This window comes from Sciurus carolinensis, chromosome 3 (genome assembly GCF_902686445.1).
Source record: "Sciurus carolinensis chromosome 3, mSciCar1.2, whole genome shotgun sequence".
Lineage (NCBI taxonomy): Eukaryota > Metazoa > Chordata > Mammalia > Rodentia > Sciuridae > Sciurus > Sciurus carolinensis.
The window spans coordinates 118966373-118992025 of NC_062215.1; the positions used below are offsets into that span (position 1 = coordinate 118966373).

Consider the following 25653-nt stretch of genomic DNA (forward strand, 5'->3'; position numbering starts at 1 on the left):
GGGTGGAAATGGGACAGGTGTCAGCAAATTCAAAGACAGAGGTACAGAGGACTTTACAGAGTTTAGCAGCACCCTGGACTAGAGTCAGCAGTCCTCCATCCTAGTGTGACTCTGCACTGCACTGTTCTCACAGGGACCATTTAACATTGGTTGACTCACTTCACTAAAGTCTCAACTGAGGAGCCTAATAATCTGCAACTGGAAAGTCCATCCCAGCTGTGACATTCTGCTACTCTTAGGCTCTTATTCAAAGAAATTCAGTATGCTCTGGCTCTTCCTCCAAGTCTTTTGTTTGTTCTTTATGAAGCACTGTCTTTGTGGAAGGCTTCCAGGTAATTGTTTGTTTTCTATGAAACAAAATAGGACAGGTGATAAGGAAGGCTGTGACAACTGTATTACATAGAGACTTTTTAATTTACTTACATGAAATGAACAAGACAATAAGTTCTAAAAAGGACTGTACTTCATTCTCCATTTTGAAATTTGCTACTTACTGAACAATTTTGGATCTTTATAATACATTTCAGTCTTTAAAATGTTCTCTTCCAATTAGAATTCAAATTTCATGGCTATTAAAAGAGGGACATGGAGATGTGAAGTAATTCAACTGATATAATGGGACACAAGTATTAACATGAGAATAGCCATGGATTTCCTGCTCACCCATTGTGTAAAAGTTACTCTGTAATTAAATTGCCAATTCCATGTCCTCTTCCTCAACATCCTAAAGTGAAAATTCTTGCTGGAAGAGATACTGAGATGATGTAGATAGTAACAGGCTGAATGAGATGGGAACTTTGCTCCAGTGGGGGAGGGTTGGAGGTGTTGAAGCAACTATGCTGTGTGAGCAAAGGACCTATATGTTTGAAGTAATTCTTCAGTAAGTTTGTTGTAGACTCATTGTGGATCTCTCAAAGATGCAAAAATAAAGTTGTTTTTAATTCCTTGTGGCTGTCAAAATGTGCTTCTTGAAGGCAGCACATTCCAACAAATTTTTCCAACAAATTATAGGATACCAAGTTTTTTGAAGATAACCATGTATATAAAAATTAGAAATCCCCTTCTACTATCTTCTCAGGTGCAAATAGGGCTTTTCTTTTCTAACCCCTACCTGACATATTAACAAGCACATTGAGGTGCTGGAGAGGCAAGGATGAGTTCACAGACTCTTCCCGGGGAAGGTCCCCTTCAGTTTGGAGCTCATCATCTGTAACTCTTGGTAAACTCTAGGGCTATCTCTGGCCAGTGGACTTGGAAGAATTGAGACAATACCTGGCTATAAATTAACTAAGAACATCATTCCTCATCTTTCCTAACTCATCTTTTTCAAATTTGTCTTGTTGAACCACTTTCTTTTCAATTCTGTCTATATTCTGCCAATGGAATCCACATTATTTGTAGTCCAATCCAAATTTACCATGTGAGAAGATAAGAAAGCATAATTATCATATGATTATACACCAAGTGCCCAAATAGCAGCTTCCTTTATTAAAAGCAAGTACATGAAACATTCCTGGAAAACCACTAGAATGAATTACAAGGACTTCTACCCTCTTTTCCATAGCAGTGATGTTTGAAAAAAAAAAAAAAAAGTGGATTAATTCGTTCTTCACATAAATATTTCTGGAATATCTCTAGAAATAAAGTCACATCTGAAGGTCATTTAAGCACAAAAATACTTTAACATTGCATTATTTTCAATATACTTATGTTTCAGTATTTTTATGAATAGAAATCTGTGTCTCTTTTTTTGGGATGGTTGGCAACTTTAAAAAAATATATTTTATTTGTTTTTTTTAGTTATAGATGACAGTAGAATGTATTTTGACATATTATACAAACAGGGAGTATATCTTCTCATTCTTGTGTATACATGATATGGAGTTACACTCCAGTTACACTAGGTTCATATATGGTATATTCATATATGAACACAGGAAAGTAATGTCTGTGTCTCTAAAGATTGTGTTAATACCTAATTAATAACCACAACTACTTCAGTGACTGGCGGTAGGTAGCAAAGGCAGTACAGGTGATGGATGTCCAGGAATCAGGCTTAGTCTGTTTTCCTGCCTTGCCATTGAGGTGTGTGGCTTTCATCCAAATGATGACAGCATGGCTGTTGTGCATCCAGGAAAGGAAAAAGGGCAAAGAGAAACAGGTTTTTTTATACCCTGGCTTTATTTTTGAATGGACAGCCTGGATAGAGCCTGTGCCTATGTTTCAAGAGCCAGACACAGTCACCTGAACTTTTCTAGCCCTAGGGGAGTTTGGGAGGGCAAATTACCTCCCAGACTCTGCAAGAGAGGAAAGCAAAGGAAAAGGGTCTAGGACTGTGTGTCAAGTGAGCCAATCAACACCTGCCACAGTGACTTCATATTTATGTATATATGCAATTAAAAGCTGCATCCCTCCCCTGCAGCCTGCTGATTCATAATAATACATTAAAATTATGAAGGCAAAACACTAAGTTATAAAATGTTTTATAGTTACATTGAGATGATTATTTGAATTTTCAACTTTCAAAAAATTTTATTGACATTGCTCACCTCTAAATGAGTCTAAACTTGATAAATCAGCAATCTGTATTCTGAACCAATATGGTAGTACAAAACTTTTTTTCTTTTCTATACTCATTTATGATAATTGGAGGTACTTTTTCTGTGTCATCTATGTGAACATTTCCCTTTCAATCGCCAGTATTCTGTTGTTCTTGAATTTATTTGTGTATGACAATAAGAGTTTTACCTGAATTATAGAAAAGAGGAAATTGTCAATTCACCAACTGACTATATATTCTTCTTTCTTTTTATATAACACATTTTGTCCTAACTCTGATTTATTGGGTTCAGTAGTTGCATCTAGGCAGCTACATGCCAATCATGTGTACCCTGATTACTCATTATGAGCCTTAGAACACCATACAACTCACTAATGAGCACATTATAATGCTGGCCAGTGCTAATTAGATGATAATCATGGGCATTGCTTTGTTTACAGTCTATCCATTTAAATTAATTGGGCATTTAATTGAACACAGTGTGGAAGAAGTTGGATTGGGTTTAGAGGTTTGTTGCAGTTACTTTCACCTGCCATCTCATCTGCAGGTGAGATTATTCACTTGATCTGGAAATTTGGAGAAAATGTAAATGGACATAATGCTTATTTTACAATGACACACATGCATGCATAAATTTATCCCAAAAAGTGTTTAGAAACAGCAACCTAATTTTAATTTTTTTCTCTACTTGTGTGACCTGATTACAGACAGCCTTTGCATGAATGAGATATGTTTCATAAATCAAACCCTTAGTTGTAAACATGAGGTGGGATCCTAAACCAAACTGATGAGAATATTCTGGCAATTAGTTAGGAAAGGAAACTTTTAATTCTTGAATAAATATGTGGCAAAACATACCTAATTAGGGTGCTATGTACCTTCTTTTACTAGAACATAACATCAAAATATTTTAGACTCTACATTTTTAAGTGAATATAGAATTGCCCAAAATTACATGCTTGAGTGCAGCACTAAGACACCTTGAGATGTTTTTGCATTGAAATAATTTTCCTCAGAGCAAAGTAGACCTAGAGTAACTATAGGCAAAAGAGCTTTAAACAGAAGAATCTAAAGGCCAGATTTTCTACTTTTTTTTTTAACAAATAGTAGGATTTCTAGTTTATGAGCACCTGCTTCCATACAATTTTGAAATGAATCAAATGACTAAAGATCTCTCCAAAAGAAATTAGAAAATGTGCTGCTCCAATTTTTCATAAGAAAAAATACTTTCTTGCTTACAGAAAGAAATCATAAATAATCTTTATGAATTAATTAGAACAAAACTAGTTTTGGAAAAAGATCTTCAGGGAGCTTAGATAATATGGCAGCATTAAAAAGTTTTATTTTGTTACCACAAACAATCTTCCTTTTTTTTCCCTTTTGTCAACTCAAACAGGTGAATATTTACAACAGAGCTTGACATGTTCCTTGTCGAGACTGAGATGTGCTATAAGTCTAAATGCATGATGGTTTTGAATATTTAGTGAGAAAAACTAATGTGAAATATCTTGATAGTAATTTTTATATGAATTATGTTTTGTGATGATAGTATTTTGGATATGTTAGGTTAAATAAAATACATACATAAAATACATTTTAAATAATGTGCTCTCCTTTCTGTTTGTTTACATTTTTAACTATTTTGTTTCCATTATAAAATGAGGATCCAGTTCTTCTATATCGATGTCCTATCCCACCCCCAATTAATATGACTTTGTAAATAACACTCTCTGGTGAGTCATGTGCTATGACATAAATGCATTTCCTTTTTGTGTAATTTTTCCTTTCCCTCAGAGTTAATAGCTAATTATTTCTTCCCCCCATCACCCTTATTCCAGTGCCCTCTACTGAACTATGCAAGACTCCACCAGGGAGTTACATCTCTCAGCATTCAAGCCCACCAGGTAGTCTAGCAGGTGTTTTCTCCAGGAGACCTGATTTCCAGATCCCATTGCCCTGCTTTATCTGGGCTAACTGTGCTCGATGGCTATAGCAGGCCTATTTCTTGGATGATCCTTCCTGTCTTCCTGGACATTTCCATCACCTTGGTCTTGAGTTAGGTCACTTGTTCCTACATCCCATCTCTTTCCTCTTTCTTTGCTCTCATACTTTAAGGAGATCCCCACTCTGTGGATTCCTGAGAAAAGATGTACTGGGAATAAAAGTTTCGAGACCTTATGTGACTGAGAATTCTTTAGACTCCTCTTGTTCTTTTGAGAACATTTTGTCTGTATAGAATAATTTCTCCTCAGAATTCTGAAGACAAATCTTTATCTCCTCCAACTTTGAGTTTCATTGTCAAGAGGTTCTATGTCACCATAATTCTTTACCTATTATATGTAAAATATCTCCCCTTTCTCCTGGAAAATTTAATAGCTTCTCCTTTACCCCAGTTTTCTTAAAATTTCATAACAATTTTCCAAGGTAGAACTTTTATTCATTATATCTGATACTTGGTGAACCCTTTCATTGTGGAATTCATATTCTTCAATTATAGGAAATATCCTTGGACTATTTCTTTAAAATATTCTTCCCCTCAGCTTTCTCTGAGGTCTCTGGAATTGCTATTGGCTAATTACTGCATGTCCTGAATTGCCCAATTTTTTTAACCCATTTTTTCTTTTCTATCTTTTAATTTTACTTTCAAAAAATTGTCCCCAACTTTATCTTCTAATCCTTTCATCATTTTTTCTTTTATATACTTTTATTAACTGGGATTACGGGAAGAGTTTGATCCCAGCATAAACATATCATGAAAACATTAAATTGAAGACAGATTTGCCATAAGTGTCAGACAACAGACTAAGCCAACCCCTGGGTCAGATGAGAAACACCAATAATTAATATTGCATAGTCAAATCTTTTGTCTGTGATAGTTGCAGAATAGAAATGAAGACACTGACACCCCCTGGTGTTACAAAGTAAAATGCAACTTAATTTGTTTCATTTTTGAAGTTGTAATCTCCTTTGTCACCAAGCCTCAAAATTCCCAAATCATTTCACATTCTCTCAAGTCAACCTTTTTTCTTTCGCCAATAACTTTCAAGTACCTTATTTGAAAAGATAACTCCTTCCTTCCTTTTTTGTAACCAGGAGTTTTGCTCTAGGAAACACAACTTCCCAGCACAGGCCAAGGGTTCTTTCTCTTTGAAAAGCCACTAAGCACATGGATTCTCCTCTTATTTCTTCAAGATTAGAGGATGAACATGTGTTTACTACATCTTTATTCTGCAGTCATCTTTGTTCTGCAACTTATCTCACCCTGTGATTTTTCATAACTAGAATGCAGTCCTCTGCTCTCTGCCTCCCAGAGACTATCAATAATTCTGGCCTGACCAATCAACCTGCTAAAGCATCTTTGCAGTTATTTATCAGAAAATACTGGGCAAAATAAACATAATACACCTCGGAATACCACAACTCAGGTTTACTCTGTAGGCGTAAGTTCATTTGTTGGCCATGGGCAGGAGAAATATAAGCATAGAGTGAGTAGGCTTGGGAGGACGATATAGGGAGGAAGACATTGAGAAAACAGGAAAGCTGGTGGGAACTGTATATTCCCTGCTATTGAATTTTTCATTTCTGCCCTCAAGAGCTCTTCTGTGTATTTGTGTGTGTATGTGTTCATTTTAATGGACACCTGTTTTTATTTGAATAGATGGAAATATCTTCTCTTCTCATTGAGTAACTTTATTGCCACTCTGAGCATTTTCCTAATCTTTGCATTGTCTCTGTTACCTGTAACTTCCTTTCTTCTGGGTGTATCTTGCTGTCACTTTTGCTTTATATGTTAAAATGTTTCCTGATGATCCTTGACAGTCTTTCTCATGCAAGAGGTAGACAATGAAAAGCTAGGGTAGCTCTGAGTGAGTGTGTACATATTGTGGGCAGAGGGACTTCACAGTCAAGTAATCTGGTTAGGAAATATTCTTCGAAAGACTAGCAGACCCATAGATGTCTTTTCTTGTATTGACTGGTTTCTGCAGAGATTCATTCTTCAATCATCTGCCAGAGGAGGGTAACTAGGTATTTTTCTGCTCAAACACATCCTTACACTCAATCCCCTGCCACCTATGTGTTCATCAGCCCTCAACCGCAACTTGTCTCCTTATGCCAAGCCTGTGGTGAGCGCCCCAGTGCCCTGCTGGGATCAGGAAAGGGCAGCAGAGGCTCTGCACCTGAGTTGCTACACAGGCTCTCAACCCATTCTTGTCTTCAGCCCCATCTGTTCCTCTCCTTCCCCCTCCTTGAAGGACCCTATGGCTTTATATCCTGAGCCTTTCTAGGGGTCTGTAGTACCAAATGGAATGTTGGTGATCTTCCCTTCCCCCAACTAGTACATAACAGTTTTGTTTTCTCTCATCTTCTAACCCCATTATTAGTTGTTTATTTGCTTCCTGGCTCTCTAAATTTTGTTGCCAGTTTCATTTTGTCTTCTGTGTTCTTGTGGTTTTATTCCTTCTTAATTCCTTTAATATCATTCAGTGGTATTCTGAAAAAGCAGGGACAAACAGTGTTTTTCTACCATATTTAACTGATTTTTTAAATGTTTCACCTTAGGAAGCTAAAGAAAGATAAAAGGTACTATTTTCATTTCATGAATCGGATTTATAGAATAAAGAAAGCAACCAATATGGGGCGGGGGCAATGAGAAATACAAGGCTCGGAATAGCTCCTCCACCCCCAGCCACCCAGGCCCAGTCTGGTCTAGTAAATGGTGACTTCCTATGTACTGCTCCCTGGGTCCACAGCCTCAACCACCATGGACAAACTGGTAAACCTCTGCTAATCCTTGCCCCTGCCACATCCTCAGCCTGAGAGCCTCCAGGGTGCAAAAGCCCTCCTTTCCCTATCCTCAGCCTTAGGGATGAATGCATCTACTTTGTGTGGAAGAAAATCTTAGTTGAGAAATACAATTGGTCTTTGATCCTTTCTGCTCTTTTCACATTTGATCTTAGTCCAGCTCAACACATATTTTATTAAGTGCCTATTACAAAGGAGACATTATGTACACCAAGGGTTCAAAAAGACAAAAGTCAGTCCTCCTGCCTTGAGGAGTTCAAAGTCTCATTCATTCCACAGCCTCTCACTAACTCCCACATAGTGATTGTGACTGGCTTCTGCAGAGAGAAGCACTGTGTGGTGGCTAACTAGGTGCTTGACCTTGGATTTTCACTCACACTGATTTTAGTTTTTATATGGATATCTAAAACTGAATTACTATTGAAGGTCATTAGAAATTAACTTGGATCCCAGCACATGGTTATGTCTGTAAGAATAAGATATTAACATTTCTCCCTCTTTTTCTTTCTTTTCTTTCCCTCAGGTGCTGGGAATAGAACCCAGGGCCTTGTGCATGTTGGGCAAGTGCTCTACCATGTAGCCATGTTCCCAGCTCTATGCATTAAGTTTTTGAGCCAGGTCAACTGATGGGGGCTCCAGTAGTGACAAGCTTGTAGTAGGCTCCCTTCTGGGCCATCAGTTCCTCATGGATCCCCTTTTCAATCACCACTCCTTGTGACATGACAGCGATGATATCCGAGTTCTGGATGGTAGACAAGCGATGGGCAATAACAATGCAGGTCCGACCCTCTCTGGCTTTGTCCAGAGCAACCTGAACTGTCTGCAAAGAAAAGATGGAGAGTTGATGCAAAGAAACATGATTGTCCCCAGCCCACCATCAGGCGAGTTCAGTTCTGTTCCACCTGAATAATAATCCCATACTTGGGGGAAAACCCAAAGATTCAGCATAACAGAGGATCAAGAAAGTAGAGGATCAATGATTTAAATTGCAGCTCACTCGCTGGGAAATCTCAGCAAAGCAAGAAATATCAGTGAAACTACAAAGTCACTGTAATTTTGTAATATCTGGTGGCCTAGTTTATTAAAATGAAACCAAGGAAACAATGTAGGCAGAAGTTAAGTGGACATTCCTGATATTTGTCTTCATTCAGGACATTTTAGCTCTTCCCAGAATGGAATCATGATTTTTAAGGTGTTAGTCATAGATTTTGAATTTCAGAATTGTGATTTTTCTCGACTGCATCTGCTTTCATGCAAACTGAACATCAGGTGCCACCTTCTCCCCTGCATTGTATATGGCCTACCCATTGTCACATCACTTGAAAAAACATAAAACATTATGCCTAACATATTACCTAAATTATTTTATTATATTTAAAAAGTTATTTCCCTTTGAAAATGTCACTTAACATGTCACTTAAGAATCTTCAAAACAATTGTCTTAAAGTTAAAATTTGTATGGGAAGCAATTTTCCACTAAACTATTTTCTCTAGACATTGTCTTTTGCTTCCACAAAGTATTGCCAATTTCTACTGTTAATGAATCAGAAAGTTGAAAACAGTGCCATTTTATAAGGACAACTCTTACAGCAAAAGATTCATCCATCACGATCTATGACTTTAAAAAATCAATACTTACCTTTTCACTTTCCGTGTCTAGGGCTGAAGTGGCTTCATCTAGGAGCAAAATTTTAGGATCTCTTATGATGGCCCGAGCAATAGCAATGCGTTGTTTCTCCCCTCTAGAGAGCTGAGATCCCTGAGTCCCAACATTAGTTTCATATTTCTGGAAAAAGTATGGTAAGACTGAGAACTAGAAATGGCCATTGCTTCTGTGCTGTATGGAGCCCACATCAATGACTCCTTCATGAATTTAAATTATTGCTTTTTGAATTTGTGGATAGTGAAAAAATCCTATAAAAGTTATCAAATCCAGCTAGGAATAAAAGATAATATGAAGTTTGTGCTGAGAAATGAGGGAAATTTTATTCCCCATCTCTGCCTTTCTTTTCTCTTTCTCCCTGTCTCCAGATAAGATCCCAGATAGGAGATTCTCAATTTAAGATTCTCTGATTTGCAAGATAAGATCTTCCTCAGATGGAATAAGCACAGGAACAGAAGTGGTTTTCAAGAGACCTCCTGTTCCACTCCTTTCCCGGGGAGACATCAATCTAGAACACAAGCCCTGGTTTGTGTGTATACATCTAGCTCTGCAATCATGAACAACTTATTTAAAATTCTTTGAGCTGCAAACTCATCTGAAAAATGCAGTAATAGAACCCAGCTCACATATTCGTTGTGAGTTTTGATGAAACTGGGAGGGAAAGGGTCTAGCTAGATGCCTGACATAGCTACATTAAAAAGAGCTAACTTCACAGAGTGTTTACTATGATCAGAGATTGTGCTCACATACTAGTTGGGACATCACTCAATATTCACAGAAATCACATTCTATCAATTTATAGATGATGAAACTTAGGTATAGAGAGGCAAGGAAATTGCAAAAAGACAAGTAATAATTAGCAAAAGTGAAATCTAAATTCAGGTGTATCAAGGTTCTGAATAATGGCCCCTAACCACTATTCAACCCTATCTTCCAATTCAAAATCATTCATTCCCTTGTCTCCCTTGCCCCCTGAAAAATGCTCCTGTAAGCCAGATGAGGTCATGGCAGCTTCCTTTATCCTTATGAAGATGAGGTGGTTGGTGAAGAGTAAGTAATATGGGCAAGTCTGTACGAAAAAGAGGCAATAAATCAACTCCAAGGCAGTTCTTGAACAAAACGTGTAGATGCTCAACAAAGATTCACAGAATCAGTTGCTCCTCCGAAGGACACACAACTTTGCTTTTCAACTCCAGATGCAGTAAATAATACATTCCAAGTTTGCTGATTAGGCTGCCCAGGTTAGAACCAACACAAGAGGCTAAGACCCAGGGAGACTTGTGAAAAGAACAAACATAAAAGCCCACCACAAACATTATAAAACTTATAAACATAATCACTTACATAGGAAAGTAATTTCTAAGTGATATATATTTTTTTTAAATGAAGTGGAGAAGGTTAAAAGTAATATTGGTTCTTACAGCTTGGTTTTCATATCTTAATTCTCCTTGTGGTCAACCACTAAGAGAGATACCTGGTGAACTGAAAAATGCCAAGTTGATACTGCCCTAAGTTCAGACTTGGCTTTGGCAAAATAAGAAACAACAAAGTGGGCTGCCAAGTATTGAAATGTTGCGGGGTCAATGATAGCAGCAGCAGTTCTCATTGTGTGGTCATAAGTGTACTCCTTCATTTTGATGTTATTTTTTGAATTTTAAAGATGAAATAGACAATCTCAGAATGGATAAGAAATTGTTCCACAGTTACGCGCACAACTAGGAAGTTTCAGGGTAGATTCAAGCCCATGTCTGCTTCAAACATCAGGCTATTTTCCATGAAGTCAAGCTAATGCTCAGAATGATATTGTTTTATGTATGACAAAGTTGATTTTTACTTATTTTGCTTAAAAAACTAAGAAAATACTGAGACACTGGGAAATAAACTGTATTGCCTTGGAACTTCTCCTTGAGCCAAAATCACAACTTTTTTTTTTTTTTTTTTTTTCTCTCCCCATCTCCTATTCCTGTCTACTGCAGGGACAGCAGACTCAGTGCTCACCTCTGGGAGTGACATGACAAAGTCGTGTAGCTGAGCCTGCTTGGCAGCTGCTATGACTCTTTCCATGGGAATTTCTCTGGTGTTGTCCCCATACTTGATATTGTCCATTATACTGCAGTCAAACAACACTGGTTCCTGGGAAACAATGCCAATATGCGAGCGGAGGAACTGGATGTTCACTTTTCGGCTGTCATGCCCATCTATCATCTGCCAATAGAGGTGATGACAACAGGCATTGAGTTTTGAACCCCAGGGAAGAAGGAAAGCTCATATTCTGGAGTTAGGTTTTATGTGGTGTGGAAAGTCATCTTTATCTAGCAGAATCAGATTTGGTTGAGCCATGGGATACAGAGGCCTAACTCCCAAGAACTGGCAGCCATGATAGACTGTTCCAGATAGCCTAGGAAGTAGGCGGCCCTAGTATGGGAGTGACTTACCGACTGACTGATATGCTCGTTCCTTAAACAAATGGCTTCCCTAAATCCACCCCATCCTGTTCATCACATAAGAAGCCCCTCCCAGTCTTGGCCCCCTTTACCTGTGTGACTATAAAATAAAGGAGAGGTGGGCTACTCCATCTTGTTAGAGACCAGATCTGGTATGGCCCAATCCATCACACCTCTCCCATTTGAAAAGAGTATTGACTCTTGTGTGTTTATTGATGAGATAAGTTTATTGGTAATTAATTGATTTATTTCTCTATTCATTTTCCATAGTCCTTTTCTCTGCAAAGCATAACCTACTACTTTATTAGAAACTGAGCTATTCTCTAGTTGTTGTGTATGTGCTGTATTGGAAGCTCCTAGAAGATGCACTCAATGCTCCATAAGAATCTCCCACAGAAAGTAGTGGAAGTCTCACTACTTGAAACTATTTCACTGTGTTGAAACTATTGAATATCTACATTTGGTAGCTTCCCTAAAAGCAAAGAGGAGTTTTTTAAAATGATGACATGATATTTTCCTTCTTTAAAATGTTTGTAGATATGTTTTACAATGATCTATGATATAGCAAAATATATTGTGCCTATGCAATGCAAAAATATCATAATGATTTCTTCATGGGTCTTGATTTCTATCTACATCAGATCATTCAGAGACATATGTTCGGTATACATGTTAATGTTGGAGAAGTTAAACACAATAGATTCAGCTCCCTGCATCTCACATACTTCACAATCTACCTGAATAACGGGCATGAGGGAGTTGACATTTTGGGAAACTGAATCCTTTCCCTTACCAGAGTTTAGATCTCCAGTGTGTTGTGCTTTCTAGGAGCATCAATCACCAAATACTTTCAAACAAATTAAAAATTTTACACCTAAAATTAATAATAGCAGTGATTTAAATTACAGGCAATCAACTTTTGCTCCTCATTTTCGTAACTTCCTGAATCCTGCCAGTATCTGTTTTATTTCCTTGTTTTGCTTTTTGCAAGGGAAACTTGCCTCTTTCAAGTTTCTCTCAGTATTTCTCTTCATAATGTCATTGGTCTTCATTGTAATTAAGATTATACTATGCAGGAAAATCAAGCCATTTTCAAAATATTAAGGTTAAAAATTGATCAAATTTGGAGCAAAATAAAACATTTTCAGATCCAGACCTCTGAACAATTTCTTAGAAAACTACTTGTGAATGTGTTACAACAAAAGGAGGGTGAAAACCAAGAGAGAGGAAAATATGGACACCATGAAATAATGAATCTAATCCAAGAAAATATTACAGAGAACTCATAGGATGACAACTGTTCACTAGGCAGAGGATGAAATCAATCCAGGATTTGACAAATATGAGAGAAAGAAGCAGGTTTTTCAGAATAGATGGCAGAATACAGACATTGGAAGAAAAGTTTTTTTTTAAAGGAAGAGAAGGGGGGAAAAAATAGGAAAAAGACCTTTCAGAAAAACAATCAAGAAAGAAAATATAATGCTAAAGTGAATCACTACTTGACTACAGGAAGAACAATATTCACATAATCATAGTAAATATTATTAATCAGCTTTCAACTTTTAGAATCAACCTAATGTGAAAGTAGGAAATATAATCAATGTGATAAACAGAATGTGTTTTGTGTTCTTAAAAATATAGAAGTATAGTTAAAATTTGAGAGATAAAGGGAGAAAACAAGAAGTGAAAATAAGGGTAAGACTGCTAACATTCTCATCTTAGAAAGAATTCAAGAGGTATTCTCTACCGGTGGTGGAAAAGCAATGAAAGTGTACTAGTTAGATTTACAAATAGAGGAACTAAAAATAATGTAACTATATTGAGAAGAATTGAGTGAAAAGAGGGAGTGGTGATGGTTAGCTGATTTTTTTCTTTCTTTGGTACATTATAATTTAGTCTTTCATTTTTTAATAAATAAGTCAGCAGGGGTCTGGATGTGTTATATCATGATAACGGCAGCATGAACAAATTATTTAGAGACACAAAAATAATCAGTGGGAAATCTAAAAACATTAAGTGGTTAAAATAGTTGCCTTTGAGCAAGAAAAAGTAAAGAGTATTACTTTTCTTAAAAAAAACCTTTATTATTTGACTTCATCAACTCCTGCACATATTATTTGAAAACAAAGAAAGAAAAAGAGAACGAAATGTTGTGAAAAATAAGTAATAAAGCAATCCATCAACTTCTCAAATATCCTTGCCAAAGCCTTATGATGTATGGCTATCAATTTGAGTTCCTTATGTTATTTAGACTTGGACTTTTTGACCCAGGATTGTTTCCGATTTTTCATGCTCAGTCCCCTTTCTTGTTCATCTGTCATTGTGTCCCTTATCACCCCCACTTTTTCCATTCCTGGCCATTAGTTCCCTGATTAGTTTGCACTTTCTGCTCCATTTACGGGTAAGTGAGTGCTTCTGTCAAATACACTCATCTCCAGCTTTGCAGTGTGCCCAGTTTTCCTTGCCTAACTGGTCAGCAGGCCATCTGGAACTGGGAAGAATATGATGTTAGAAACTGTGAGGTAGAATCCGGTCAACCATAAAATGACTGGAAATGGAAAATATCCATAGGGCTAAGTGTCCAAGGCAAGCACTTTCGAGTGAGTCTGGCAAGGCACAATCTTGGAGACCACTTTTAGAGAGAGATTTTGCAGAAAGCAAAATTCTCAAAAAAAAAAAAGCATTTGCATTGCTTACCACCTTCCCTTCATCAGGATCATAGAAACGTTCCAACAACTGAATACTGGTGCTTTTGCCACATCCACTGGTTCCAACAAATGCCAGTGTCTGCCCTGGATTAACTGACACTGAGAGGCCATTCAGAACTTGCGTTTCAGGCCGAGAAGGATAGGTAAATTTACAGTCGACAAAGTCTATCTTTCCTTGGAAGTTGTCCTGTGGATGAGAGAATTGGAATTACACATGTTCCTTATGAAAGCCTAGAATACTGAAAATGCACCTAAATCTACACCATACTAAGTGAAAAGTATAGGGGTAGCAACTTCATAAAATGATCTTCTACTTTCCACTCTGGCAGGCATAACATAAAAGAAGACTTGAGAAGCAAAATTAGACATTTTACCTCTTAATTCCATTCTAACCTAAGGGGATTTCCTTGTCATCCACTCTTTGACACACTGAATGGAAGAGAGTAGCTAAAAGATAATACATCACAGAAGCCCATCTGAGCCTTCCCCCAAAGGCTCAAAATAATAGCATTACACTTGAAATGACTTAGAGCAAAAGTTATTTGAGGTCTGCACTGCAAAGGTGAATACTGTAGTGAATTTAAAACCATAAATCATAAACCCTAGAAATAGATGTTTAATAAACCACACAGACTTTACTTTTATAGAGCTGAAGGAGAAACAGGTCACTTGACCAATTTAAAAAGATTCAGATTTACATCCACTACTACTGTTTAGGTTTGTTTTGGTATTTTGAACATAAATATTTTTAAAAAAGGAAAAGATTAAAAACACCTCTGGGGATGATCCATTAGGGGGAAAAACATTTTGTTGAGATTGAATTAATTTTCTGGGCATCCACATGGGCTAAAATGTGAACCCAGGTAAATATGAATCAAATCAATATTGCTGAATAGGAAGAACTGGTTTATCTCCATTACCTAAAGGGCATCCATAGAGAACATGTTATTGGGTAGGACTCAAAAGACATCGACTTCATTCATTCTGAAACTCAGTGTGTTTTATATTACATAGAATTTAGCAATCATTGGCTTTGGATACAGTTGCCCCCAAAGGATTCATATGTTGGAAGCTTGGTGCCCATTGTGGCAATGTTGAGAAAGGACAGAACACTTAAGAGGTAAGGTTTAATGCCAGGTGATTGGGTCACTGGGTCACTGCCATTGGAAGAAATTAATGTAATTCTCATCATACCCTGTTGGTTCTTGACAAAAGGCTGCTATAGAGAAGCAAGACCCACAGTCTTACTTCCTATCTCCCTATGGATCTTTCCCTCATGCATTCATTCTTGCCATCCCACCAGGGTGTGTCTCAGCCCAGGGGGCCCTTCCCAAGAGGACAAATCAGTGGAGCCAACTGGTCTTGGATTTACAGCCTCCAAAATTGTGGACCAAATAAATCTCTTTTCTTTTCTACAGACACTTTGTCACAGTAATGGAAAATGGACTAATACAATTGGATCTTGTTGCCTTATTCAGATGCCAGTTTTATGAATAAATTTTGATAATAGATACTTCATTTCTTTATATTGATAAATACACTCTGTCCATTCTGAGTACAGTCTGAATGAATCCAGGCTGTAAATATTTAGAAGTTAAGCAATATTGTCTGACCATCCCCAGTGATCATTCTGCGCGCGCACACACACACACATACACACGCACACACCACGTAAGTCCAACTCCCCTGGCCCAAAACTTACCCATTTTTCACCAGCAGTACTGTATACACTAATTGGAGGTTGTCGGTCCAGTAGCTGAAAAAAGCGTGCTGCTGATATTTTAGCTTTGGCATAACTTGGGGTATAGGAGAATGTTCTTCCAAGAGCTGTTGCACTCAATACAATTGCAGTAATCACCCTGCAATCAGAAACCCAGGCAGAGAAGGGTGGGTGTGGTTGATGTGAAGGCCAAGAGGCAGTAATTAGGGGGTCTAACCCTGATTCTGATAGGAAAGAATCAAGTAGCCTTGAGCAAGTCACTTTAGACTTGTCTGGGAATATGGGAATTGAAGAAATTTGCAAATTGTATTCAATGAAAAGGGGAATGGGGTGGACTGACCAAAGTAGAGCTCAGACCTCCAAACTCTGATTCCACCACAGTGGTTTCTTATTTAAAAATTTTTTGGTTTAAAGAGGAAAAAACTTTTGAAAAAATATTTTTAAAAAGGAGGGGGCTTAAAAGATCACCAGATTGGGTTGATTTTCTTACAATTTTAACATTCTTTGGATCAATGATAGGTACATAAAAGATAATGATGGGTGATATAAGTCTATCAATTCTATGCCAAGCCTGCATATAATTCATGCTTCAGACAACATGAAATTGCCTGTATCCTCCTACTTGTCCCAGTCCCTAACTATATTCAACATGGGTCTTAAAAACAAATAAATGGATGAACAAACAAAGGAATGATAAATCTGGTAAGAGACAACTTTGCTGCTACCTAAACCACGACATGAGGGGCAGCCCTCAAAGCTGTTCACCTGCACCTCCATTCACAGAGGACCTGTCTGGGGTGGGAATGGGATCAGGGGTTGTATTTGTGTATATCTTACTGCTCATCTTAGAAGCAGGACTTGTTTTAGGCCAGAGTTGCAAAAGCAAACATCTTCGAGAGCCAGTCTAAAGTTTAAGGGATTGAAAACACTTGGGATAAAATGAGAAATTATAGAAAAACGACTTTCTAGTTTTTAAAGTAAAGCCATAAATTGGCTTTCTATAGTCTCTCAATTTTAAATGTTGGAAAGTAATTCTTTAAAAGCCCTTGTTTAGGTTGTGGATGTGCTCAGTAGTGGAGCACTTGCCTAACATGCAAAAGGCCCTGAAGTTCAATCCCCAGTACTGCAAACAAATGAAAAAACAAAAACTTTTCTGTAAATGAACAAAAACAAGTCAACAGCTGGTATTCCTGGATTGGGGTTAGTAGTTTTAAACATGCAAAGATTTGGAAAAGAGTTTTTCCCAGTTGAAGTGGGTATAGTAGAAGTGCTAGAAGAAACATAGCAGGTGAGAAAGCAGAACTCTTGGCTTGCAAATGAAACCCCAGAAAACAAATTCTTATTGGGACCACTTTTCCTAATGCTTTCCAAGTCTTTCTCAGACTGTCTCTCCCCTCACTGCCCCCTACCATACCCATTTACATGTGCGCTCCATCTCCTGGTACCCTGACACCGTTAAACTCCCTTAAGCTCTCACCTCTGTAAGAAACTAGACTCAAAGCTAATCTTATGAGAAAAGTAGACTCTGGCTATAAATAAGGAACCTAACATCACTGTGTAGTGCATTCTGTCTCTACATAGGGGAAGTCAGCTGGAAACCTGTTCTCTTTGCAAGAGAGGAGTAGAGTTCAAATATGACAGCCCTATGAAGTTTCTCTAAAAAGACCTCTGGAGTTTTTCAGCATTAACAAGCATAGTAGATTGTAAAAATGATCACACCAATTCATCCTGCAATACATCCCTTTGCAATATGACTTTGTTACTCCTCTCATCAAAAGATGGATTCTATTTCTTTAGTCTTTAAATCTGGGCTTGGTTGTATGACTTCCTTTGGTCAAAGAGACTTTGATCAAAATGTGGTACATAGACAAAAAATGCCAGTACACTGGGGCGTGCCTTTTTCTGCTGCACTTGGAACTCTGAGAACATTTGTGAAGAAAGCAAGCTCATCTACTAGGAAGGCCACGTGGAAACGGGATATACCCAAAGCCTGAAGAAGGTAGCCCAGGCCAGAAGAACCACCAGACCACCCACAGAATCTCATGAAATAACAAATCCCAGCTGTTTCTGACACAGCACTTAGGCTGGTTTGTTAGGCAGCAAAGAAAAGCGAAGTGACAGCACCAGGCAACTCCCCTCTAGAATGCTGGTCTTTTAGGACCTTGGTGGGACATTCCTCACCTAAACACAAAGGTGAAATGGAGTCCCTCATTGGAGATTAAGTAACCTCCAAATCTGTAGGAAGCAGAATTTGCAATAAATGTTATGCTTTGGGAAAAGGCATAGCAAAATCCATAGATATTCGCTTTTTTAATGGCTGTCTTGACTGGTTTCTCCAGCTCAGCTTCGAATGCGTCTGTGAAATGCTTCTCCATGCCAATTCCAGAAACAGTGCGAATGTTATTGAGGGCTTCACTGGTAATCTGAAGAATGAAAGAGTTTTAGGAATAAAAGAGAGGAAATAATTCCTTTGGATTAGTGATGGTACAAACTGCAGAATGCGGTACAAACTGGAGATGGGCATTGCCTGAGAACACACAGAAGTTGCTGAAGATCAACCCCATTGAACCATGAGACAGTTTGTTAGTGAATTTCAAGTTCTACTTAGTTCTAACATGATTTTGTTGCCTCCACTGGTGGGGAAAGAGAGAAGGGGTGAGGGAGGTACACACGGTTATCCTGGAAAGTTCTTCAACTTTGCTAATTCATTTGAAATATCTGAAATTGTATCTTGAGATACCTTCTGAGACAAAAGATAAATTAATGTAAATGTAAACTCTTAGATTAAAAATTAATCTGACCAATTATTAACTTAAATATAAAGTTAATCTTTTATTCTATACTACAAATGTCTGTTTCAATTCATATTCTAAGGTAAATAATCACTTTCTGAATTAGGGTCCTACCCCTAACAAAAGTGCAAAGTTGGGCTACTTCTTCCACTGGGTTAGGAAATCCTTGGACTTCTCCCTACGTGGGCAGTGTCATTTACTTTCTTTAAAGACCCCGATTACAGTGAATTTGTTAAGAGTGAGTGTGTGTAGGGGTGTGTGCGATTTTTTTTACCTGATAAATGTCTGCTCTCATTTATCCCTGATGGTCAGATATTAATTGAAATGGATTTTTTAACAGACATGGCTAAATGTAAGTGTATTTGAAACCTAAATTGTAGATCATGATTCTATTTGGGAAAGGCATTTGCTGCAAGCCTAAAAGTCACTAAAGTAAAAATTCAAAGTGTGTGCTATTAAAAAGATAGTAGCTTCTCTCCATGTGGACAGCAGGATTCAGGGAATTGATTAAACTCAGAATGCCTACTGGACAGAAAGCCAAACTACCTACCTCTACAAGTAAGAAAACACCATATTGGGACATGGAAAAAGTAATAATTCAAAAGGAAATCAAACACATAAACATTTGTGTTTACCCCACTATTTTTCCTTGCCAGTTCAAACTCACAGCAGCAGAGCTTCATTGACATAGCCTTTGCATAGATGCAAAGAGCTAGTGGGAGGTTTCTAACTATGCCTGTCTGCTTCCCTAAATCTCTTTGTATTCCCTATTTTTAACAGTTTGCCTCAGTGCCACTCAGTCATGAGCAAGAAAATTAGGTCTGTAAGATTACCTGTCCTGCCTTCTCCAGAGCCTTCTTGTCTTGAGAGGCAAATACCATCAACATTCTGGTTTGTAGGACTCCTGATAAAGCCAAGAAGGGGAAGAAGCTCAAAATGACCAGGCTGAGCTTCCAGCTACAGAAGAAGGCAATGATTATGGCCACAGTGACATTGGTGAAGGAATTGACCATCATCCCAATTTGAGAGCCAGCAGCCTGTAAACCAAAAGCAACCAACCCAACTCAGACACAGTCTTTTACCAAATGCCATTCTGTGAAAAGGCTATTTTATACAAAAAGATAGGCTCTTGTCTTGTTGTGATAAAATATATAAAACATATTATTTATCATTTTAGCCATTCATAAGTGTACAATTCAGGGACATCAAAACCATTCGTAATGTGTGACCATCACCACATTGACACCGAAAATGTTTACATCATTTTTAACTCTGTACCCATTAAATGATAACTTCGATTCCCTTCTTCCCACAAGTCATTGGTAACTTCTATTCTATTCTCTGCCTCTATGAATTTGCATATTCTAGGTATTTCATATAAAGAGAATAATAAAGTATTTGTCTTTCTGTGTCTGGTTTATTTTACTGAGTTTAATGTTTTCAAGGTTCATCTACATTGTAGTACATATCAAATGATATTCCATTAGAAGGCTGAATATATTCCATTGTATATATCTATCACATTTTGCTTATTTATCTATCCACTGATGGACACTGAGTTCTAGCACCATTTGGCTATTGTGAATAATGCTGCTATGAACATCGATGTACAAATATCTGTTCATGTGTCTGCTTTGAATTCTTTTGGTTATAGACTGTGTTAGTTGGTTTTTTGTCCCTGTTACCAAAACACCTGACAAGAACAACTTAGAGGAGGAAAAGTTTATTTGGGGATCATGGTTTCAGAGGCCTAGTCCATGATTGACTGGCTCCAAGACAGAAACATCATGGTGAAAGAGCACAGCAGAGGAAAGCTGTCAACTCATGGCATCCAGAAGGCAGGGAGAGAGAGGAGAGAAGAGGAGAGGAGAGCAAGGGAGAGGAGAGGAGAGAGGAGAGGGAAAGTACATGAGGAACCAGTGACAAGATATAATCTGACCTACTTCCTCCAACCCCTTCCCACCTTCCCACTCAGCATTCCATTCAAATTGTGAATCCATTAAATGGGTTGATCCACTGATAAGGTTAAAGCTCTCATCATCTAATCATTTAACCTCTGACCATTCTTGTATTGCCTAACACTGGAGAACACTGGAATTCAACAGCAGAGGAATGGAAACTGTAAAATCCAGTGACCTGGGACAGCAGCATAGCAAGAAGGACAAAATATTCCAGCACTGCCACCCTTGCTTCACAGCAGAGGAAGGTGGAGTTCCTCTTCCACAGAAGTAAACATGAAAGAGAAAGTCTCAGCAAACTCTACCAGCACAGACACTGGCAATCCTAGCTATTGGAAAGTTTCATGGGCCTTGCAGGTTTAAAGCCTAAATATACAAGAGGCCTGAAATGTGCATTGTAGCTGACTTTGGAAAAGGAATTCAATTCATCTCTCAGGAAGCCCCTAAGGTGCTATAACCAGCAGACATCTGGAGAAGGGACCCTCTGTCTGAATCTGAATTGCTTTAGGGCTCAGAAACCCCTGCATATTACTGTCTCTGGGACCACCCTCACAAAAAAATTCCATTGCACTGGGCAGGGAGTAACTTCCTTATGAGACAAACTTGGTGGTGGAGTGACCGACAGAAATCTGCTGAGATGGCTATATGGTGGGGAGCAGGTGTTATGACACAAAGGGGAGCAGAAGGTGCTGTTCTGAAGAGCTGGGGATGAAGATCCTGTTCTCTGAGACCCAGGCATAGTCAGTCACATGTGGTTTTACACTGGTGCCAGGAATGAGGGCAGTTGTCCACATGCTTCCCACCACTGCTCTCCCAAGACCATGCATGGGTGCCTATTGTTAACAAGGTGGGTAAAGAACTCTGTGGTTCCAAACCCCATCCACCAAGCCATGCTGGGGCAGTTTCAAACAATACCACTGAAAATGTGTCTGTAGCCCCACCCCTAGGGGACGGAGCCTTAGAAGATCTGGAGGAAAACTTAGCCCAGTGCTGGCTTCAATATACTCTTGCTCATTCCTATGAGCACCTCAGTTAAAAGGAACTTTTCCCCACTCTAGCTATGATCGATCCACTCAATCTCTGGTGTACATGAATCAAAGGGATAAGGCCCTCAGTTTTTGCCCCATCCCCAGGTATGCACAACTAGGGGAGTCTGAGGTCCCACTCCTGGGGGGCAGAGTCAGTAGCAGCAGAGAGGAAGAACATAACTTGTGCTGTCCCAGCACCTATGTGAGGTCCTTGCATTGCTCCCTGCACATATTGTCTGATCATGCATTGTTGACAAGACTGGGTGTGAGTGCAACAGAGTGGAAGCTCTAATTCCTATCTTAACCTCTCCTGGTAGAGCACCTGAACCCACAGCAATCAGAGGACAAGAGCTTTAGACACCTCATCTCTACAGCAGCAGTCAAAACCAGAGACCCATTCAAGTCAAGATAGCCAGTATCGACATTGCCTAAGGAAATCCCCGTCACCTGATGGGTTCACCCCTCCCACTGTGGGAGTAATCACACAGGGTTCCTGACATCCTGAATACGCCACACCAGCCTGAACTGCTAGTGTTCCAACTTTAGAATGACCAGCAGAGACAGTGTGTGATATTTGTACACACTGTGCCCACATTCACTAATCATAGATAAAGCAGTTACAGGAAGATTACATTTTGGTACCCAGATGGCAATAAACCCATCATAAATTGAAACTTTTTCAGGAAAGGTTCTTACTAAGAATGTCATCCCATAAATGCAGTAGAAATATCAGATTTATTATATGTGAAAATTTTAGCATAGGAACAAAAGAAATATGAATAACCAAGGTAATATGGCACCTTCTAAAGCTCATTACTCCCTAGTAACAAATTCCAAGGTATCAAAGTGGAAGAAATGCCTGATAAAGAATTCAAAATGATGATTTTTTAAAAAAACTCAATGAAAATACAGATAAACAGTTAAAAAAATCAGGAAGATGATTTAGGATACAAATGACAAATTCAACAGAGAGATTTTGAAAATGAAGCAAATAGAAATCTTACAAATGAAGAGCTCAATAAGTCAGACAAAAAGTTCAGTTGAAAGCTTCAACAACAGACTAGATCAAGCAAAAAGATGATTGGAACTTAAAGATAGGTCTTTTGAAAAATCATGTTCAGAGAGAAATAAAGAAAAAGTTTGTTTCATTCCAGGGATGCAAGAATTGTTCAACATATGCAAATCAATAAATGTAATTCACCACATAAATAAAATTAAGGACAAAAATCACATAATTATCTCAATATATGCAGGAAAAGTCTTCAACTAAATTCAGAACCCATTCACGAAAAAAAAAAAATACACTGAAATTCGGGATAAAAGAAACTTAACCTCAATATCACAAAGGTTATATATGACAAACCCAAAGCCAGCCTCAGACTGAATAGATAAAAACTGAAAGCATTTCTTTAAAATCAGGAAAAGTATGTTCACTCTCATTACTCCTATTCAACACAGTACTCCAAAGTTTACCTACAGCAATTAGGCAAGAGAAGGAAATTAAAGGGATACAAAAATAGGAAAAGAGGAATTCAAATTATCACTGTCTGTAGATAATGTGATGATATACTTAGAAAATCCAAAAAGCTTCACCAAAACACTACTAGAGATAATAATGAAGTTTAGTAAAGTAGAAAAATAAAAACAACAATAGCTTTTCTATACACCAATAATCAATTCACTGAAAAAGGTATTAGAAAAACAATTCCATTTAAAAGTGAATAAAAAATAAAATTCCTAGAAAAAAAATCTAAGGTGGAAGACCTCTACAATGAAAATTATAGAATGCTGAGGAAAGAAATTGAAGAGAACACAAGAAGACAGAAAGACCTCCCATGTTATTGGATAGACAGAATAATATTGTTCAAATGGCCAAGTTACCAAAAGTAATCTACAGATTACAGATTCAATGCAAGCACCATCAGAATTATAGACATTCTTCACAGAATTAGAAAAAAATTCTAAAATTTCATGTGGAAGAATAAAAGACCCAGAATTGCCAGAGCAATCCTAAGCAAAAAGAGCAATGCTGGAAGCATCACAATACCCAATTTTAAATTATACTACTGAGCTGTAGCAACAAAAACATCATGGTCCTGGCATAAAATCAGATGCATAGACCAATGGAGTCGAATGGAAAACACAGAGACAATCTCATACAGATACAGTCATCTGATCCTTGATAAAGGTGCCAATAACATATGTCAGAGAAGGCAGCCTTTTTAGTAAATTGTGCTGGGAAAACTGTGTATCTGTTAAGCAGAAAAATGAAATTAGATCTCTTTCCCTCACTCTGCACAAAAGTCAACTCAAAATGGATCAAAGGCCCCAAAATTAGAGTAGAAATTTTGCAACTGCTAAAAGAAAACATAGGGGCAACACTCCAACATATAGGTACAGGCAACAAGCTCTTCAATAAGATCCCTAAAAGTCAGAAATAATAACAAGAATTAATAAATGAAATGGCATCACATTAAAAAACTTCTGCATAGCAAAGGGAACAAAAGAGTAAAGAGACGACCTACAGAACGGGAGAACATCTTTGCTAATTACTTTTCCAGCAAGGATAAATATACAGAATATATAAAGAACTCAAAAAAAAAACAACAACATGTACACACACATACACACACACACAGACAAATAACCCAACCAATAAATGTGAAAATGAACTAAACAGACATTTCTCAAAATAAGAAATACAAATGACCAACAGATACATGAAAAGATGTTCAACATCATTAGCTATTAGGGAAATACAAATCAAAACTATACTAAGATTTCATTTTACTGAAGGTAGAATGACAATCATCAAAGATACAAATAATAATAAATGCTGGTGAAGATATGGAGAAAATTGGAACACTAATAGACTGTTGGTGGAATTGTAAATTAATACAACCACTTTGGAAAGCAGCAGCACGGAGATTCCTCAAAAGGCAAGGCCTGGAACCACAACAACTCAGCTATGCCACTCCTCAGCACCTTTATGGAAATGAAAATCAAAACAATGAAATTCTATCTCACCCCAGTTAGAATGGTTGTTACCAGTCAATCAATAGATAAATAACAAATATTGGAAAGCATATAGGAGTAAAAGAAATTCTTACACACCACTTGTTGGAATGTAAATTAATATAGCTACTATGTAAAACAGTATGGAGGGGTCTCAAAATACTAAAAATGCTAACACATGATCCAGCTATCCCACTCCTGGGATATATATATATATATATATATCTCCACAGGAAATGAAGTCAACATAAAAAAAATGGCACTATTGTGGCGCCATTTATAATATTTAGGATATGGAATTAGCCTAGGTACCCATCAATGGAAAAATGAATAAAGAAATCATGGTACATATACACAATGGAATATTATTCGGCCACAAAGAAGAATGAAATCCTGTCATTTGCAGCAGAGTTCATGGAACTGGGGCACATCAGGCGAAGCAAAATAAGTCAGACACAGAAAGACAAGTATCATGTGTTCTCTTTCATATGTGAAAAAAACAAACAAAAAGTTGACTTGAATTTAGAAGGGGAATTACTAGGCAATGAGAATGGCGCAATGGGGAAGGTAGAGGAGGAATAGTAGGTAACGTGGTCCATAGATGGACGTGGTTAATGCATGATGTATGCATGTATGGAAATATCACAGTGAAACTCATTAATATGCACATTAATATAGGTCAATAATAATTTTAAAAGAGACTACATTAAAATGATGCATTGTACAATTCTAGAAATCTGTTATATAAAAATATATAAAGATTAAAATAGGCTTTCATCAGATTTTTTTTAGGGGAGGGGAACAAAGCAAGCCAGCAAAATACTAAATAGAATGTGATCTTAAGTCTGTGGAAAACAGGTACACACAGAAAAAACCTAGAAGGATCAAAAGGGAAAATTTACATGGATTTTCCTCTAAGAGCATTCTAGATCCATCAAAACTCTCACATACCATTTTCAATA

The 25653-nt window shown here is 37.7% G+C and overlaps 1 protein-coding gene across 2 annotated transcripts in view; it reads right to left on the bottom strand.

The window, feature by feature from the left end:
- Nucleotides 1–7147: 7147 nt before the first annotated feature.
- The window catches only part of Abcb11 (ATP binding cassette subfamily B member 11), a 90139-nt gene continuing 71633 nt past the window's right edge, over nt 7148–25653 (bottom strand). For both annotated transcript variants that reach the window (XM_047545833.1, XM_047545834.1), the window contains 7 exons: nt 19524–19727; nt 18080–18321; nt 15881–16037; nt 14168–14365; nt 11025–11231; nt 9003–9149; nt 7148–8183 (listed from right to left, as the gene is read on the bottom strand). In XM_047545833.1, the coding sequence (XP_047401789.1) occupies nt 7983–8183; nt 9003–9149; nt 11025–11231; nt 14168–14365; nt 15881–16037; nt 18080–18321; nt 19524–19727 (1356 nt within the window). In that variant the 3' untranslated portion in view covers nt 7148–7982. The remainder of the gene's footprint in view (nt 8184–9002; nt 9150–11024; nt 11232–14167; nt 14366–15880; nt 16038–18079; nt 18322–19523; nt 19728–25653) is intronic.